The 20027-nt window shown below is 39.4% G+C and overlaps 1 protein-coding gene across 1 annotated transcript; it reads right to left on the reverse strand.

Annotated features, from left to right (window-relative positions):
- Positions 1–4007: 4007 nt before the first annotated feature.
- On the reverse strand, positions 4008–18574 carry LOC134587493 (cytochrome c oxidase subunit 7A-related protein, mitochondrial). Its single transcript, XM_063443897.1, has 3 exons — positions 18437–18574; positions 8777–8911; positions 4008–4292 (listed from the first exon to the last, which is right to left on the reverse strand). The coding sequence occupies exons 1-3, from the start codon at positions 18506–18508 to the stop codon at positions 4152–4154; spliced, it is 348 nt and encodes a 115-aa protein (XP_063299967.1). The 5' UTR covers positions 18509–18574; the 3' UTR covers positions 4008–4151.
- Between the last annotated feature and the right edge of the window lie 1453 nt (positions 18575–20027).

A 20027-nucleotide genomic window follows, 5' to 3' on the forward strand; every position in this document is an offset into this window, starting at 1 on the left:
CATCGAGATGCATTGAATCAATGCTTTTCTATAGGCACTGAACCAGGAAGCACCTCTAGTGGCCATCTGAAAAACTGCCACTAGAGGTGTAACTAGCCAGCAATGTAACACTGCCTTTTCTCTGAAAAGACAGTGTTCATATGGAAAAAGCCTGCAGGGACATACTATACACAGCAGAACAATTACATTAATCTGTAGCTGTTCTGGTAACTATAGTGTCTCTTTAATGGATGACATATTGTCATTAGTACAGTCCTGTTAATGAACAGGCCACCAGAAAACTAACACTTCCCCTCTTGGGTGCATGATTCTAAAGAATACAAGTGAAACTTTTCTAGTCTGTCTTCACAACCAAGATCTTGCATTTTCTTTAATTTTGTAGTAGAATGCATGAGGAAGGAAGGGGTAAATGTATCTATAATGCATTAACAAGAGCACGATAAAGCCACCTAGGAACATTCCTTTCAATTAATCTTTATGTTCAGAACAAAGGATATTGATTTTTGTTTTTCTTCTTCTAATGATGTACTATAGCACTATATCGGTACCTATTGCATTTATAAAAATCAAATTACAGATGCATAGTTGGTGGAAATGGCTTTATAACACCATTAAACAGATGTTCTTTTACAGACAACTGTGTCATGATAATTGCTTGTGCTGTTACAGTATTCGGTTTTAAGTTCTCTCGCTAGACCAAACCATTCCATGTTGAGTTAGTCTTGCTTTTACTTTAATGGCATTTCCCTTTTGCAAAGTGCTGATTGTTTTGTCCTAGAGGAGTACATGTCAATTGCAGAGATTTAATAGTAGATGCAGCTTCACATCAACTAACAGACACCCACATGATTTTCCAATTTACTACATTGCAAAGCAGACAACATTCTCAACATATATTTGCCATACTGTCTGTTATAAAACATGCGCAAGTGTCAGTGACATAAAATAAACGTTTTGCATTCTTTTCAATCATACTTCTGTTTTTCTCTGCATATAAAGAGCTGGTTCCTGAGCTCGGCGTATATCTTTCAGGATTATTACAAAGACATTCTGATGGACCTTATTTAGCAAAGTCTGTTATAGTGTCATTGAGTGTACTTTCTCTGGCAGATGATTTACAGATGAACTTTAATGAACAATGCAAATTTATATTTTAGTACAATGTGCAGTCCTTTCAGTGCTGCATGGCAACACATCCCTTTGCAGATCCAACATACAGCGCAGTTAATACACCAGTTGTTGGATCGGCTAAATCAATAGATAGTAATGTGCTGGGGCCAATTTTGTAGGCCTCATACATTTGGGAACCCATGCTGCAAGTAGCTCTTTAAATAGCCGTTTTAAATGCCTATGTGAAGATTGTGGTATAAGCAGGTTTAAATACCTGCTCTCACTGCTAACCCGAGCTATCAATAGGGCTTCTGTAAGCCAGCAGGGGGCCATTTTTAATGGCCCCAGACCTACCGATGAGTTCTGTGCACACCTGTTCAAACCTCAAAGCCATATGCTCCATTTAAAAAAAAATAAAAAATTCCAAGGTACATACAATAAGTAATGGCTAGCTGTTATAGTAAGCTTTGTTAACAATTTCCCTTCCAACCAGATGTACTCACAGACTAGATTGTATCTTGCATTAACTAAAATATTACCTAATTAAATTAGATACTTGACACTTATACTTCAAAGGTCATAAAATAATGGATGATCAACATGCGTATACCATTAAAAATGATAAAGAAATTACAGAGTTCTGAAAAAGAATCAAATAAAAGGTTATGCACCAACAGCAATATTATGTATCCAGTACATTCTCTAGTCTAGAAGTTAATATAATATGATACATATATGTCTCAATCATTGAGTAGTTCCATTCTTGGCTTCTATAACCACACATTTTAGCATTCAAATGAATCTTACCATTTTCAAATAGTGACATATACCTCTGATTCTCTCCACTTTAGACCTAGTCTCTTATTACATACAACAACCAGCAAAATGTATCAGTAGGGCATAAAACAACCAGTGCAATGTATCAGTACAAAACAGTTGGTAGAGTGGTATCGGGGTTGTGGTTATAACTTGAAAGGCACCCACCATTAAGCAGTAAAATAAAACTAGCTGTACAAGATTGTGCATTTCTACTCTGAACAGTGATTGAACATTTTCGTGCAGCACCAAACTGACACATGACGGTGCATTTTAACACATCGCCAATGTCTATAGTCCCCCACATGATCAATCTCCCAATTTTCCGGCACTTTGTAATAAAGCAAAATAAAAATTCCTACCATAAAAGTGTTTTAGCTTTAATTAAATAAGCTACTTTTGATATTGCACAAGTGATTAAAGAGCCAGTAAAAAAAGAAAATATATATATAAAAAAAAAAAAAAATGATGCAGCACTAAACATTATGTTTTAATTGCTGTATTTATTCCATAATAAAAATAAATCTGAAAGATATAGTTGTCTGGGGAAATTCCGAAGGACAAATATTTACTGAAATTACAGAACAATACCCATTTATCAAACTCATTAAAGCAGTAATGTTTAACTCGGTCCTCAAGTTTGACAGATGAAGCCAATTTTCAATTTCCCCAACATGAATACATAGAATAATTAATTATGCATTGCCCTACAAACCAAGTAATAAATTGTTTAACTCGATCGTCTGGTCCATTAATTAAAATAAGCTCTGCTGGGTAAGTCAGAATTTGGTTTTGCATTATTACTCTTATTGTCAATAAAATGAATTCTACCTTATTATAGAAGTCACATTTTTTGTTTTTAACAATCAATTGAATTCCTTTGTCATGTGTTAATTGCGGAGATCAGCCAACAGTCACGTTATGTCTAGTCCAAAGGCTTAAAGTGTTCTATAAAACTAGCCATGGCAAACCAGGCTAGTCCATTGCACACTAACCAGGGGGAGATTTCTACTTGCCAGGGCTGTATTTTCACTCACCATTGGCTACTGGAAAGTGGAATTTCAAGCCCTGTATTATGTGATGAGGGAAAAGGAAGGTGTAAGTACTGGAAGACAATTAATCCTCTGGCTGGGGTCTACACAACCTTCAGAAATATATTCAGTAGGTAAAGTAGCCCCTAATTTAACTTAGCAAAAGCTAAGTAAAGGGGAATTAAAAGAAGAAAAAAAACAAAAAAAAAAAAAAAAAACAGATAACTCGAATTTGATAAATGTTAACCTAAATACTTAAAAGGCTAAAAACAAGAACATCCTATATTCTTCAAAGTGTTTTCAATGTCTTTGGAATGGAAACTGGTGATGGAATCAATAATAAGCAGCAGATTATTATTTGTCTAACTGAAACACATAAGTAGAACATTTTACTAAGAGTAAGTTTGTTCCCCAGGATAAATACAAATATATAAATATATATATATTTTTTTTTTTACCGGACTGAGCATTAGCAGCCGTTCTCAATGTAAAACAATAAAGGTTTATGGGCAATTATACTTGCTATAAGTGGTTTTTTTGAGTTAGCTCCCAAGAAGAGGCATGTATAACAATTTTATATCCACCCAGAAGTGGTAATATATTCACAATTTTAATTTTCATTTATCTATAGTATCAATATTAGGTACAACAAACATCAAAATGTTATACCTACCAATGTGTGTCACCACATGGGCTTGACACAAATGAAAGGCTCTTGTGTGGTGCATGACACACTTTTTCCCTACAAGCCAACATACTATGTACACTGTAAGGAACATTCCAAGTACCATAACCACTACAACACACAGTAGTTATGGTGCCTGAAGTCATTTAACCAATGTGTCATCCCTGTAATCGACTAGTACTCAGTCAAGCCATCTGGTTACTTAAGAGTGGTCAAAGATGGACAAGTACGATTCTGAGATTTAAATCATTGGGCTATCTGAGTAGATTTACATAAAAGTCCACTTGATTACCAAAAAAACAACACAGATAATGCATTTTTCATTACTTTCTTGTACTTGTAATGAAGCAATACAAACATTTCAGGAGAGGTAGGGAACTTTTATCAGTTTAAAAACATAACAGATGGAAATATGTGGAGGTATAAAAATAAGCTCAAAAATCAAAGACGATGGTTTGTTGATGTTCCATGAGAGTCAAATGTATTTAAGTTCCATTCATCTGCGGGTGTTATTTCTTTTTAGGCTGTGCTGCCAGGTACAGGGCTATAAGACAGTAGATGGTCCCTCCAAGTGTCAATGCCATAGTAGTACGATATAGGAGCCGATCAGGGACGCCTCGTTTCAAATGTACTGGAATGCCATCAGATTTCTTCAAATGGTAGAGGAAAAAAAGAGAGGGGAAATTATTTAAAAAATACCTGTTTGATCCATTATTTGTTAGCAATAAAATATAAAAAAGAAAATAGGTGGCGCAAATGACTTCTACAGCAAATGTGAAGAGAGCCGACTTGTGATCAAAGGTTATTTCCAGATGGACTATTTTGGCCTCAATTTTAATTTGTCCCTAAAATGATCAATTTGCCAGGTTATAATAAATACAGAACCCATGTTGATTTACTTTGGTTATATAAAGACATAACCAAAGTAAAACATTAAAAGATTCACAGGTGGTTGAGTTACACCAGTCACCTTTTTAAAAATAGCAAATTATAACGGCTCAATGATACTCAAAAATAGCCAATTCTGTCAGAATGTTAACAGCACATCATTAATACATTAAAACAAGCAACCCACCCTTGCTCACCCCCCCCCCCCAAAAAAAACTACAATTAAAAAAAATAAAAAAATCTTAAAGGTGACTGACAGCTGTTAATTATGCTTTTAGATACTGCAGAAACTCAAAGTGGTGAAACACAATAATAAACAAGTCTATAGGAATGATTAACACAAATATGAAGATATTACCATATATATTATCATGTTCCATTAAGTGCACCACCAATTTTGCCTGGCACTATACAGTTAAAGGGACACTGTAGGCACCCAGACCACTTCTGCTCATTGTCCCATCACCTTTAACCCTGAGCATGTAGATATTGCAGTTTTTATAAACTGCAATAATTACCTGCTGGGGTTAACTCCTCCTCCAGTGTCTGTATACCAAAGAGTCGCTTGAGGGACTTACGGTCTCGAAGGTGACTTTTGGTTGCCAAAATGACGCTGGATGTCCTCACGCAATGAAATTGAATGCTTTCCTATGGGGAAATCCTAATGAGAGTGCGGCCATTGGCTCGCATGCGCAGTAGGTCTCCTCCACGTGCGGACGGTGGAAGGGGAGGAGCATGAGTGGTGCCAGGCAGTGTCGAGGGATTTTGGTGCTGGACCCAGGTAAGTGACAAGTAGGGTTATTAACCCCTTCTGCACCACAGGTGGGAAGGGGGAGAGCGCAGGGGTGCCTTGACAGAGGGGGAAGCTACAGTTGTTTTCTTGGCACTATAGTTTCCCTTTAAATCAACCTCACACACTTGTATCCCACACATAGAACTGCCGTTATAAGATCGCCAAGTGTCCAATTTGGTGCGGTCTTATTAACTTGCACTGCCTGCTACACACTTGCAAAGACTGTAGACTTTATACATCATTCGGTTGCTCGAGGTCAGACTGTTTTAATTTTATGCTGCTGCTGTAAGCAGGCTCCAGCGTGCAGCTTTGGCATTGTATAATGGACTAATGGCAACGGTGCAGTTTGTTGTTATATTTTTCCAGAGTTCCCCCCCAATACATTATTAAACTGGTATACACTGACATAATTTGAGTGATATGGTTAATAAAATATATAATAAAAATACATAAATGAAAAATAATAATGATATTAAACTCTTAACAAGGTGTTTCTATGCGGTCCTACTTAAATTAGGCTTTAAAGGCTGTTGGACGGCTTGGAATGCTGTGTGCAGGGTTAAATCCCTGCTGACATCAGGGAACCCCAGGATTCAGAGGATACACGGGCCTCACCTTAATGTGCTGGGAGGTGGGGATATAGCTCCAAATTGTTTCTGGAAGCTAGCAACACCACCGGTTGCAAAGAGACCTTTCTTTAGGCAAGTAAACATTGTGGTTTTGATGTGGAAAGGCAATATACCTAGTCTAAAAATACACTTTGTGGCAGGGTTATATTTTTCTGTCACTAAGATACCACTGGCAAGTGTTATCTTGACAGACAGTGGGGTCTATGTCTCTATTTGCAACATTTTCTTTATTTCAATATTAGTCACCCCAAACTCATAACAAAGTGCGTTTATGCGTCTAATCCAGTGTCCATTACAAATCTAAATGGATTTACTGCAGCTTGAAAAACAATCTGTTGACATAAGAACACTACATCATAGATAAGATTAATCATATTACTGCAAACAATGCACTACAATTACATTTAAAATATATTGTAAGCAATCACCTTTATACCAGTATTAAAGCGGCACTGTCATGCCGAACTTACCCTTTCCCAATCGATTCCTCTTCTCTCCCTCTCTCAGGATCTGTTCTTCTTTTCTTCCTGTCTGCTCTAGTTTTCTTTAAAAACTTAAGGAAAAGTAGGGACTATTTCTCTTCTGGAGGTTTCCTACACAGTGACCAGCGGAGGAGCAAAGTGTGCTTCGTTTACGGTGGTCACAGCAATTTTCCCCATGATCCCTAGCTTTCCTCCCTGTTCCCACGATGCCTCCTGTCAGTATTGCAGAACGTCCTGTCACTTAGACAGGACGCTGGCAAAACTGCCGAATTGCGTTCTAACAGTTTCTCCATTCGTGTTAGAACGCAATTTGGGACTTTGTTCATATCGGAATTTTATTTGAATGAATAAAGCTCCGATCCTATTTATTGCCGCGGCTGCATCTTGCAGCCGCTTAGTAGATAACTCCCTTATTCCCACAATATCAGGGAGCAATCTACTAAAAGGCTGAAAGACCTAAATTGGTCTTTCAGCCACATTTACTAATTTAAGATTACCTATTATTAGTAAATGATCTGTCCCTACTCGCTATACCGCGAGTAGGGGCATGTCTAGTAAGCAGTGAGCAGCCAGTGGGTGGGGGCCATAAAGATAGTAGACCTACTGTGGTCCCCCCCCTTAAGCGGTGGGTGGGGTCCATAAATATAATGAGGGGGGGGGGGACCTACTGTCCTCCCCCCACCGGCCCCACCCCTAGGCGGGGGGGGGGGGAGGGAGAGACCTACTGCAGCGGGTGGGGACCCGGGGGGGGACCTACTGTCCTCCTCCCTGCCCCCCATGCAGAGGGTGGGGGCCCTAAGACAAATTACCCCCCCAATCAAAGGTGACTAGGGGTCCCTAAGCCCATAGTCACCCCCCCACCCAAATAAAAAGTTACTGCCTACCTAACCCCCTCACCCTAAAAAAAAAAAAATAGTGAGGGGGAATAAAATAACTAACCTGTAAAGAAAAATGAAACTTACCATTTGACGTCTTCTTTTTTGTAAAATCTTCATTTTTTTAGCCCCAAAAAAGGCCAAATTAAAAAAAACATACCAGTCGAACTTAAAATAATATAAAAAAAAAAAAAAAACAAGCGCAAAAAAAAAAAAATTATCCATCTTCATCCATTTTATTTTTATTTTATTTGTAGTTCGACTGGTATGATTTTTTTTTTTTTTTTTGCCCTTTTTTGGGGCTGAAAAAATGAAGATTTTGCAAAAAAGAAGACGTCAAATGGTAAGTTTCATTTTTCTTTACAGGTTAGCTTTAAATCCATCCAATCACAGTGCTCGGTGTCATTTTACACAGCGTGGGAAAGTTCTTTGGAATTTTTCCACGCTGTGTAAAATGACAAAGAGCACTCTGATTGGCTTAAACCAACCAATCAGAGTGTTCTTAGCCTAATTGCAGGGCGGGGCAAGGCTTTATAAGCCTTCCCACGCCCTGCAGAGCTCAGTTTGCGCGGAGCCCTTTTCTTTTTCGTCTGGATTTTTTTTTGGCGCTCGGGTTTTTTTATTTTATTTTAAGTTCGACGGGTATGATGGTTTTTTATTTGCCCTTTTTTGGGGCAGAAAAATTAAGATTTTAGAAAAAAGAAGACGTCAAATGGCAAGTTCCATTTTTCTTTTCAGGTTAGTTATTTTATTCCCCCCTCACTATTTTTTTAGGGTGAGGGGGGTAAGTAGGGGTAACTTTTTATTTGGGTGGGGGGGGTGGATAATGAGGGGCTTAGTAGATAGCTCCCTGATACCGTGGGAATTAGGGAGTTATATACTAAGCAGCTGCAAGAGGCAGCCGCAGCAATGAATAGGATCGGAGTTTCATTCTTTCAAATGAAATTCAGATACGAACAAAGTCCCGAATTGCGTTCTAACACGAATGGAGAAACTGTTAGAACGCAATTTGGCAGTTTTGCCAGGGTCCTGCCTAAGTGACAGGATTTTCGGCAATACTGACAGGAGGCATCGTGGGAACAGGGAGGAAAGCTAAGAATCATGGGAAAATTGCTGTGACCACCAGAAATGAAGCACACTTTGCTCCTCCGCAAAAGGAAACCTCCAGAAGAGAAATAGTCCCTACTTCTTCTTAAGTTTTAAAGAAAACTAGAGCAGACAGGAAGAAAAGAAGAACAGATCCTGAGAGAGGGAGAGAAGAGGAATCGATTGGGAAAAGGCAAGTTCGGCATGACAGTGCCGCTTTAAGAAATGTCAAGACTCAATACTTATGAAACATATATATATCGATCAACAATTGGTTATTATAAAACAAAACGATTTGTTTTACATTCAGATACCGTCTAGAAAATTGAACTAAAATATTTTAAAATGTTTTACACGTAAATCATGAACCAGTTCCGATACCTGGAAAAGTTTTTGCAGTTCTGGGACTCTGTTCTTTCCCAAATATTCTGCTGCTGATGAAGAATCCGCTGATAATTTTGTTGGGCTGGAAAAGATAGCTACAGGTGCTTCAGAGTAAACGGAAGGTCTCAGTCCCTATAAAATAACAAAAAAGAAATAAATAAAAAAAACCATCATGTAAATCCAGTCGCTGGCTGCCCATTGTAAGAAAAAAAAAAAAAAAAAAAAGGAAATCAAAGTCAAATTAAGACAAACAAAATAGTCTAAAACAAAAAATAAACCCTGAGCAGTACTTATTTATGTGCTTTTATACATTCATAAAATGTAAAAAAAAATTACTAACAGTAATCCACAATGTAAAATTGGAAACATTTTAAATGAAAGGACACAGTTAATAATTAGTAGAAAAGATGGAAAACAAAGCAAGAATAAAAGAGCCAAGTCTGACCAGAAACAAGAGTAGGTAAATTCCAGTCTGGCACCTAATAAAATCGTCCTGCGCACATCAATATTAATAGAATTTTATACAAAATATGATGTGTAATACATGGAATTTAGACCAAAGGGAACACTCACTTGTAAATAAAATATCCACTTGACTTCCAAATAACAAAAGATTAGTGATGTCTCCTCCCCTACCTTTGAGTATATCTTAATGGGACACTACAGTCACCAGAACAACTACAGCTTAAAGGACCTCTATAGTGCCAGGAAAACATACTCGTTTTCCTGGCACTATAGTGCCCTGAGGGTGCCCCCACCCTCAGGGACCCCCTCCCGCCGGGCTGGATGGAGAGTAAAGGGTTAAAACTTACCTTTATTCCAGCGCTGGGCGGGGAGCTCTCCTCCTCCTCTCCGCCTCCGATCCTCCCTTTCGGCTGAATGCGCATGCGCGGCAAGAGCTGCACGCACATTTTCACAGTGAGAAGCACGCAAGCGCCTCTAGCGGCTGTCAGTGAGACAGCCACTAGAGGATTTGGAGGCTGGATTAACCCTATTATAAACATAGCAGTTTCTCTGAGTGGTCTGGGTGCCTAGAGTGGTCATTTAAGGGTTCTGGTGTCTATAGACTATCCTTGCAGGCTTTTTTCGTGTAAATGCTTCCTTTTCATTGTTGGCTAGTAACACCAAAAGTCACGTAGCAATAAGAAGTACCTCTAGTGGCTGTCTGACAGTCAATAGAAGCAGTCTTAGAACTGCAAAGTAATTATTTAAATAACATTGCAGGGTTATGGGGACAGGGACATTGCACCCAGACCACTTTAATGAGCTGAAGTGGTCTGGGTGCCCTTAGTGCCCCTTTAAATAATGTAGAGTACATCCTTACTCCTGACCTACAGTAATGGCTTAATTACATGCAAAGAATGACACTATTTTGCCCTATGAATAGAATTCAAACAAAAGGGTTTTCTACATATTCTGAAAATTATATTGGACCCTTAATAGTCAAGCTCTAAATTTTGTAGCAGTGTGTGTGTGTGTGTGTGTGTGTGTGGTGCATCGGGTTATAGCCTCCCAGGCACTTCCCTCCCTCTGCTGGAATTAAGTGCCAGCAGGCTGTTGAGTGATATCTTTGATCTCCTAACCAGCGCCAAAGGGCTTACATCAAGGCTGGCTCTGCATGGGCCGGCAGGTGAAATTAAAGGATCTCCCCTGCCGGCATTGGTCCACAGGCATTGAGGCCCACTGGGCGTTTTCTGCAAAACAACCACCGCCCACCTGAATTCCCAAGCCGCCCACTAGTGGGCAGTTGACTACCCCAGCACTAGATCAACCATCAAGACATATCCTCTTAATATTTGTGCATAGGAAGGTTTCTTGCAATGCTGAACCAGCCTAGAGCTAGAGTCTCCGCATACAGGTTATACAAATCACATAAAATCTGGTTGTTCGAGTGTAGCATGTGACCCGTCTACATGCCTCTAGCCCAGAGACAGACAACCTTCGGCAGTCCTGATGTTTTGGACTACCTCTCCAATGATGCTTTGCCTGCAATAAGGGATATGTAGACCACAATATCCTGAGTGCCAAAGGTTACCCATCTCTGCTTTAGCCAGTCACTTGTTCTCTTTTGCACAGATTGGCACATATGCCCCACTGCTCCTTTTCATGACGTGGAAGATCTACTGAGAATGTAGGGAGATTCCTTGAGCACAACACAGGTCCTTCACAGTAGGAAAAGGAGAAATAAAGAAGAATATTGCTAGATTGCAGGGCAACGTGCAGGATCTTCTGTTCTTATTGTATCAGTACGGCATTGCAACTATTGTTAAAAATTATAGTAATAATGCTATTATTGCAGCTGAGAGTACCATCTAATGGGGACAAATTCAGAGATATTAAACAGAAAAGAGAGAGGTTTCTTTAGGTATAAATCAAGCCTTCACAAAACGTTTTAAAAGACAGCTTTCCAATGTATGAATGGGGATTCTGTGAGCGGCTCTGATCAGTGAAAATAATGAGAATACCTCGTACTTTCAGATTTTGTTAAAGTAGATTTTTCATGAAACTCGCCAGCCCTGAGGCCAAGGTTAACCATCACAAATAGAAACTTTCAACGTCTATTCATACCACATGCCAAAAGAGATGGCCTATTTCTGTCCAAGTGTTTCTGGTTCCTGTGCTTATGATCTGTGAAAGTGCTATACAACACTTAACACATGAAAGTGCCTATTGACATGAAACAGGCTACCAATGACAATACAACCTTGACATTGGTCACAAGATAAAACCAGTGTACACTCTGTCAAACAGGTTGCTAAATAGCCCCAAATCTCTGGATTGAGATAAAGTTGCTCAAATAAAACCGTAGGTGAGATTTTTTTTTATGACAAGGTGTACACGTTGACACTTGAATATTCATAGTTTGCATATTATATAATGTTTTAATGCATGTCAATTGACACATTACATTGTTACTCATCCAATTATTATTCTGTTATTGTTCCTGAATTGTGAAAATGCAAGTAAGAAAATTTATATTCAAAGGCTATGTGGGTGTAAAGGTCTTTTGTTAAATTCCTCCTAAAGGATAGTGTCTTTATCCAGAGGTAATATTTAGCTTTATTTCTTTTTTTACTTATATTATTTAATTTTCACTAGAGAGACATTGTCAATATTAAATCCCTTAAAACAAACACTAAAGTCTAGTCCGTCAAGCTGAAGTGCTTTAGGGACTAACATCATGCCCATACAGGCTTATTTCATAAAAATGCACATTTAAAAAAAAAAAATTGTCCCTTTTTTGAACTCCCTTAGTAACACATGCCAGTTAGCAAGCAGAAAGAAGGGGTGTTTCCTGCCTCACTCGCTTTAAACTGTATTTCAAAATGGAAGTGAGGGCTTTCCATAGAAGAGCAATGGTTTCAAAAGGCAAAATATCAAGGGGGCGCGCAGGCCATCCCTGGTTATAGGCAGCAGGAAGAGTGCTCAGGGCACCCAGAGCAGCACAGTAAGTATGTGCTGTGCAGTTTCAAACCAGACTTTGTGGGCAGAGCACAGCAGGAGATTGAGAGAAGGAGGTTGCAAGACACGATGAACCGGCCTGCCTCAAATCAGCAGACCTCATGGGTAACAGGGGAACTGCTGGGCATAATCCATCCTCTAACACTGAACACTCTACTAATGCCAGGAGCCGAGGTAACATCAATGCAGCTGCAGTGCCAGTATACAGGTGTAGTGCGTTCTGCATTCTAATGTTTTTAAACTAAAATGTACGTTGCTGTATCCTGCTTGAGTGATTGAACTGCTTTTTAAGGTTGTGTTTGTATGTATATCGGCTGTGTTATATTGTGTAGGTGAATAAGCAGTCTGCGGTGTTGTGTGAGTTTTGTATGTTTGTAGAGTGTGTATCTTGGTATCTGTGTGAGTGTGTGCTGTGTATGCGGGGTGTTTGAGGGATTGTGTATATGTCGCATTGTGTGTATGGGTTGCTTGGGGTATTGTATGTGGGAGGCTGGTTGTGCTGTTGTGTATATGTGCTGTCAGTAGTGTTGTTTTTGTGGAGGCTTCTTCTGCAGCTTTATGTGCATGTCTTTCTGTGTGGGTGGCTTCCTGGAAGTCCAGCTACAGGTCATGGGCTGGGACAATAGTGGCTGAATAAATTGAAGATTGCTCCTCACTACCTGGTGTAATCACAAATAGTTCTAACAGATATCTGAAGAAACCTCACTGGGAATACTCATACGCCAGCTCCATGGGAGACCCTCGGATCTCCTCAGCCTGTTTGGGTCTGTCATGCCATAGGTTGCTCAGCCCGGATATATACTTTATATCTGTATATGTTGTTCAGGTGAGAGGACAGTCTGAGACCTCTGCCTCCTGGCTTACGCTCTGCCCTGCGTTATAAGGTAGGTTTAGCAGGGCGGCTGGCAATAGGCTGAGAACGTGGGTACTCATTGAGAGATTTGCACTATTTATACGCATGTTTTCTCTCAAAGGGTACCCAGGGATACCTGAAAGCATCAACTGCAGTGCAGGGAGGCAGGGGTGGCAGAGACCCAACTTTGTGGTTAAAATGTTGTCCAACACTGTAAATGCACAATTATAAGACACCACTTTTTTTTAGATAGAACTGCAGAAAGAGTTATAATTTATTTAACTCTGTAAATGCACATTTGAGGCCTAAGATTCCGTATTATTTTGTTTTTTAAAAGGGACACTATAGTCACCAGAACTACAGCTTAATTCAGAGAAAAGGCAGTGTTTACATTGCCCCCTTGGGACACTTCCTGTGGCTACTCCTCAGATGGCCACTGGAGGTACTTTCTGGGGCAGTGTTCTGCCGTTCAGCGTCTCCACACTCTGCATGGAGACACTGAATTTTCCTCACATAGATGCATTGATTCAATGCATCTCTAAAGGAGGCGTTGATTGGCCAAGTCAGCATTTGGCACCTTCCCCATCCCACCTAATTGCCGATTTCCGCCAATCCAATGCGTTCCCTACGGAGTGTAGCCATCTTCTGTGACTCTAAGAAAGGCAGTGGTCTTATAGCTGCAGGTATGTTTTTTTTGCAAATTGTCACCAGTATATAGGAGTATATATTTATCTCTAGAAAGTAAGCTCGTTTTAACAGAGCTCAATACCCTCTGTTCCTGTGCATCCAGCACAGTGCTGTGCTGTTCCTGTGCATCTGTTAGTCCACAGATTGTACAGTGCTACGGAATTTGTTGGCGCTTTATAAATAGTAATAATACCGATATAGAATGCACATAGGTTAATTATATCAATGCATCTCTATGAGGTGCATTTTGCATCTTCATGCTGAGCATGTAAATACTGAACACCAGTCCTGCAATTCATATAAGACTGTAATAGGAAGCACTGCTAATGGCTGTCTGAGTGACAGTCACTAGAGGTCTCATTAAAAAAACAATGTAAACACTGCATTTTACAGAACAGGTATTGTTTACAGATGAAAGGGTAGTTATTTTGTTGCTTAGAATGTCCATTTAATGATTAGCAAACAACAAAAGCAACTAACAGGGCACACAGCGAGTTAACCCCTTAAAGGAACACTATAGTCACCTGAACAACTTTAGCTTAATGAAGCAGTTTTGGTGTATAGGACATGCCCCTGCAGCATCACTGCTCAATCCTCTGCCATTTAGGAGTTAAATCCCTTTGTTTATGAACCCTAGTCACACCTCCCTGCATGTGACTTGCACAGCCTTCCATAAACACTTCCTGTAAATAGAGCCCTATTTAGGCTTTCTTTATTGCAAGTTCTGTTTAATTAAGATTGTCTTATCCCCTGCTATGTTAATAGCTTGCTAGACCCTGCAAGAGCCTCCTCTGTATGTGATTAAAGTTCGATTTAGAGATTGAGATACAATTATTTAAGGTAAATTACATCTGTTTGAAAGTGAAACCAGTTTTTTTTCCATGCAGGCTCTGTCAATCATAGCCAGGGGAGGTGTGGCTAGGGCTGCATAAACAGAAACAAAGTGATTTAACCCCTTAAGACCGGAGGGCGTACTATTACGTCCTTTTAAAAGCGGCTCTAAACGCCGCAGGGCGTAATAGTACGCCCTCCGGTTTTTAGTAACTTACCCGGTCGCCGGCGTCGCGGTTGGGGGGACTCCCAGGGAGCCCCCCCGCGGCACATCTTCCTCCTCCGGTCCCTCCCGGTCATGTGAGAGTGAGGTCCTTGCGAGGACCTCACAATCACATGGCCGGTATAGCTGGCTGAGGCATTGCCAGCAGGGGGACCAACTGTAATGACAGTTGGTCCCCCTGCTGGCTGAACATAAAATAAAAATAATGTTAAAAGTGTAAAAAATAATAATTTATACTTAGATCATATATATATATATATATATATATATATATATATATATTTTATATATATGATCTAAGTATATATATACACATATACATACACACACATACACCGTCTAGGTGTATTTTAATATTAATATATATATATATATATATATATAATTATATATATATATATATATATATATATTAATATCAAATTACACGTAGACTGATACTGATTAAATATATATATAATTATTGTTATATATATTTATAAATAATATAAAAAAATAAATATGTAAATACGTAAAAAAATAAAATAAAAACATAATTAAAAATAAAATATTAAAAAATATATAGATGTGTTTTATTTCGTTCTAACTGTATTGTGATATTAATATATATTTATATCAAAATACACGCAGAACGAAATATATATATCTATATACATAAATATATACGTATATATCACTATATATATATACCTATATATAAATAAAAATATTAAAAAAAAAAAAAAAAATATATATATATATATATATATATATATATATATATACGTATATATACACATATGTATATATATATACATATATTAATTCTACACATATATTTATGTAATAATTTTACATAATTAGGTATCCTAATTAATTACAATTAGCGGGACCTGCCTGACCACCCATGCCGAAAGTATAGGGAATTTAATTTGCTAGCACTATATTTAACCCTATAACTTTCCAAGACACCATAAAACCTGTACATGGGGGGTACTGTTTTACTTGGGAGACTTCGCTGAACACAAATATTAGTGTTTCAAAACAGTAAAATGTATTACAACCATGATATCGCCAGTAAAAGTGACGTTTTTTGCATTTTTCACGCACAAACAGCACTTACAGGGACGATATTATTGCTGCAATACTTTTTACTGTTTTGAAACACAAATATTTGTGTTCAGCGAAGTCTCCCGAGTACAACAGTACCCCTCATGTACAGGTTTTATGGTGTTTTCAAAAATTACAGCGTCAAATATAAGGCTTGTGTTTCATTTTTTTCACATTAAAATTCGCCAGATTGCTTACGTTGCCTTTATGACCCTATGGTAGCCCAAGAATGAAAATTACCCCTATGATGGCATACCATTTGCAATAGTAGACAACCAAAGGTATTGCAAATGGGGTATGTCCAGTCTTTTTTAGTAGCCACTTAGTCACAAACACTGGCCAAAATTGGCGGTTTTTGCATTTTTCACACACAAACAAATACGAACGCTAACTTTGGCCAGTGTTTGTGACCAAATGGCTACTAAAAAAGACTGGACATCGCTTATTTGCAATACCTTGGGTCGTCTACTATTGCAATTGGCATGCCATTATGGGTGTAAATTTATTTCCTGGGCTACTATACAGTCTCAAAGGCAACGTAACCAATCTGGCGAATTTCAATTTCAAATGTAACACGCTATATTTGACCCTGTAACTTCCCAAAACACCATAAAACCTGTACATAGGGGGGTACTGTTTTACACGTGAGACTTTGTTGAATACAAATATGTGTATTTTATTGCAGTAAAAGCAAACAGTATTATGACATTGACAGTTAAAATGTCATGTAGAACTAAAAAAATAAAATAAATCTTATTTTCTCCCATTTTTTTCATATTAAATTATGTTTCATAGCTAAATATTTGATATTAAATGAAAGCCCTGTTTCCCCTGAATAAAATGATATATAATAAGGGGGGGTGCATTTAATATGAAAGAGGTGAATTACGGTTGGACAGACATATAGCGCAAATGCCAGGTTTTGTTTACGTTTTGTTTCGTTCACAACTTGTACATTTGGCTGCGGTGTTAAGGGGTTAAAGGACCACTATAGTGCCAGGAAAACACACTTGTTTTCCTGGCACTATAGTGCCCTGAGGGTGCCCCCACCCCGCCGGGCTCTGGGGAGAGGAAAGGGGTTAAAACTTACCTTTTTCCAGCGCCGGACGGGGAGCTCTCTTCCTCTCCTCCCATGCTGCGCGCGCATTCAGCCGGTCTCATAGGAAAGCATTATCAATGCTTTCCTATGGACGCTTGCGTGCTCTCACTGTGATTTTCACAGTGAGAATCACGCAAGCGCCTCTAGCGGCTGTCAGTGAGACAGCCACTAGAGGATTTGAGGGCTGGATTAACCCATTTATAAACATAGCAGTTTCTCTGAAACTGCTATGTTTATAAAAAAAATGGGTTAACCCTAGCTGGACCTGGCACCCAGACCACTTCATTAAGCTGAAGTGGTCTGGGTGCCTATAGTGGTCCTTTAACTCCTAAATGACAGTGAATTGAGCAGTGAAATTGCAGGGGAATGACCTATACACTAAAACTGCTTTATTTAGCTAAAGTAATTTAGGTGACTATAGTGTTCCTTTAAGGACCAAACTTCTGGAATAAAAGGGAATCATGACATGTCACGTGTCCTTAAGGGGTTAAAGGACCACTATAGTCACCCAGACCACTTCAGCTCAATTAAGTGGTCTGGGTGCCAGGTCCCCCAGGTTTTAACCCTTTAGATGTAAACATAGCAGTTTCAGAGAAACTGCTATGTTTACATTGCAGCGTTAATCTAGCCTCTAGTGGCAGTCTTCCTGACAGCCGCTAGAGGCGCTTCCCCGACGCTAAATTAAAAAAATTGCATTGAGCACGCAGAACGTCCATAGGAAAGCATTGAGTAATGCTTTCCTATGGGCGCTTTGAATGCGCGTGCGGCTCTGGCCACGCATGCGCATTTGGTTCCACTTGGGAGCGGACGTCGGAAGGGGGAGGAGAAGTCACCAGCGCCGAGGGACGCCGGCGCTGGATTAAGGTAAGTGGTTGAAGGCACTGGATTAAGGTAAGGAAAAATGAGTTTGTTTTCCTGACACTATAGTGATCCTTTAAATACACACATCACATTATCAGATTACAACACACAGTGTCTACTCTAATAACAAAGACGCCATTAAAAAATAATACCAATGTTAATGTGCTTAACTATTTCATTATATCCATTTTAACTAATGATTTCTGCAAAAGCCAAGAGAGCTCACAGTAAGTGTTACAAAACTATCATGGTTATTCACTAGAGTGAGAATTTAAAGTGGAATTCTATTTTAAGGCTAATGTTGCCCAAACTAGAAGCATAGCTGACTCAGAGAATGTTTCCAGTTTGGCTATTTGCACCTTGAGTTTGAAATTCCCTTTGAATTCTCATTTTAGTAAATAGCCCTCTATATATGCCCATACAGCTCTGCTTATAAGTCAGTTATGGAGATTTGCCTCCAGGCTGCTTTGAAGGTCAGTGACAGATGGCATGTGTTTGCCCCTCTGTTGGGATCTATAGTGCTATTATCAGGGTACAAGCAATCCCCCTCACCTGTGGGTGGTAGGCCTCAGTGGGCAATGCCCCGACCAGTTTCTGTGTGAAGCTGCTAAACTTATAGTACATGGTGACGACCTCAGGCAGGCTTCAGGAAGAGCACACACACTGTGTGAGGCTGTGAAAGAAGGAAGGGGGAGGGAACCAGAGTGTGACTACCCAAAGTCCTGAAAGGAAAATAAAACACATCTCTAAAGTTTGTAAATTCCTTAATCCTTTCACCCTCAATAAAAAAAACAATGCTCTCCCTTTATTGGTCCCCTTTATATATTCATATATAAATACACCATCATTGATTTGTGTCTTTATTAACCCCTTGATATATGAATATATAAATGAGTAAAAAGGGTTTAAAAGTCCATTTATCACCACATGTACATATATTAACCCTTTTAGTCCAGAGATGTCATGTGAAGAGGTCATGCATTAACTTTTATAGTTCTTTCGAAGCGATACAATGTGGTGATTCCTGTGGGACTGAAACAGTTAGTACAGACATAGCTCAGTGAAGGTGTATATATAGTAACACTTTATGTCCAGAGCGATGAGGGGAAGTCGTCATGTTGTTACCTTTTCAGTGCCGAGTATAGTAGAAGGTTGTCATTTATGTGGGATTGAATGGGTTAATGAGACATCTCAACGTATCCTTCCTGGTAAAATACTTAAATAAGTAAAAAAAATAAAAAATAAAATAAAAATAGACAAGGAAGGGAAATGTTTTATTTGCAAAAGAAAAAAAAAAGCAAAGTTAAAGAGAACATACTTATAATAATGCTTAGATAAAGAAAATGCTTTCTGATGATTGTAAGGCAAAGGATTTGACATGCAAGAGAGATAAGCAGGGGTGATTTATTGTCCTTTCAGGACTTTCAGCAGCCACACTCAGCCTCCCTCCCCCTCCCTCCTCACACAGCCTGGGTGACCCTGGATACAATGTGTCGCACTATGATTCCATCAGAGGCTGTCCATTGCATTGCCTGCTGCAGCTGCACTTTCCAAGCTTTTTCTGTTGGGTTATATCACATTGAGACAACAGATATGTGTTTGTTGTCAGTGTGTAGGAAGCCTGTCATTTAATGTGTGGTTGTTTGAAAAAATTGTACAGGCGCCATTGACAGTCAGGCTAGGTCACCCTGGAGATAAACCAGCTGGTTACCTTCAGAGCCAAGAATACAATTTAGACCAGGGGTGCCCAAAAGGTAGATACCCAGATATTTTCAAACTACAGCTTCCATGATGCTTTGTCATTCTAAAGGATTGCACAGCATCATGGGAGTTGTAGTTTGAAAACATATGGGGATGTACCTTTTGGGCAACCCTGATTTAGACTGCACACCAGGAAGGCCAAAAGGTAGATCCACATTGACGTTTTTCTGGCTATAAGTCTTGTAAAGCACCATTGGAGGCAGGCCCAGACTGACCATTGGGCACACCGGGCAAATGCCCTCCCCGGCCGGTCCATGCAGGGCCAGCGCTATTCTGTGTTCCATGACGGGCTGGTGGGGAGATCAAAGATCTCCCTCACCGGCCCACATGCAGTGTGATGCGGCCGCCGGCTAGAGAGAGAGGGAGACAGCCAGGAGAGGAA

The sequence above is a fragment of the Pelobates fuscus genome, chromosome 2 (assembly GCF_036172605.1).
Source record: "Pelobates fuscus isolate aPelFus1 chromosome 2, aPelFus1.pri, whole genome shotgun sequence".
Classification (NCBI taxonomy): domain Eukaryota; kingdom Metazoa; phylum Chordata; class Amphibia; order Anura; family Pelobatidae; genus Pelobates; species Pelobates fuscus.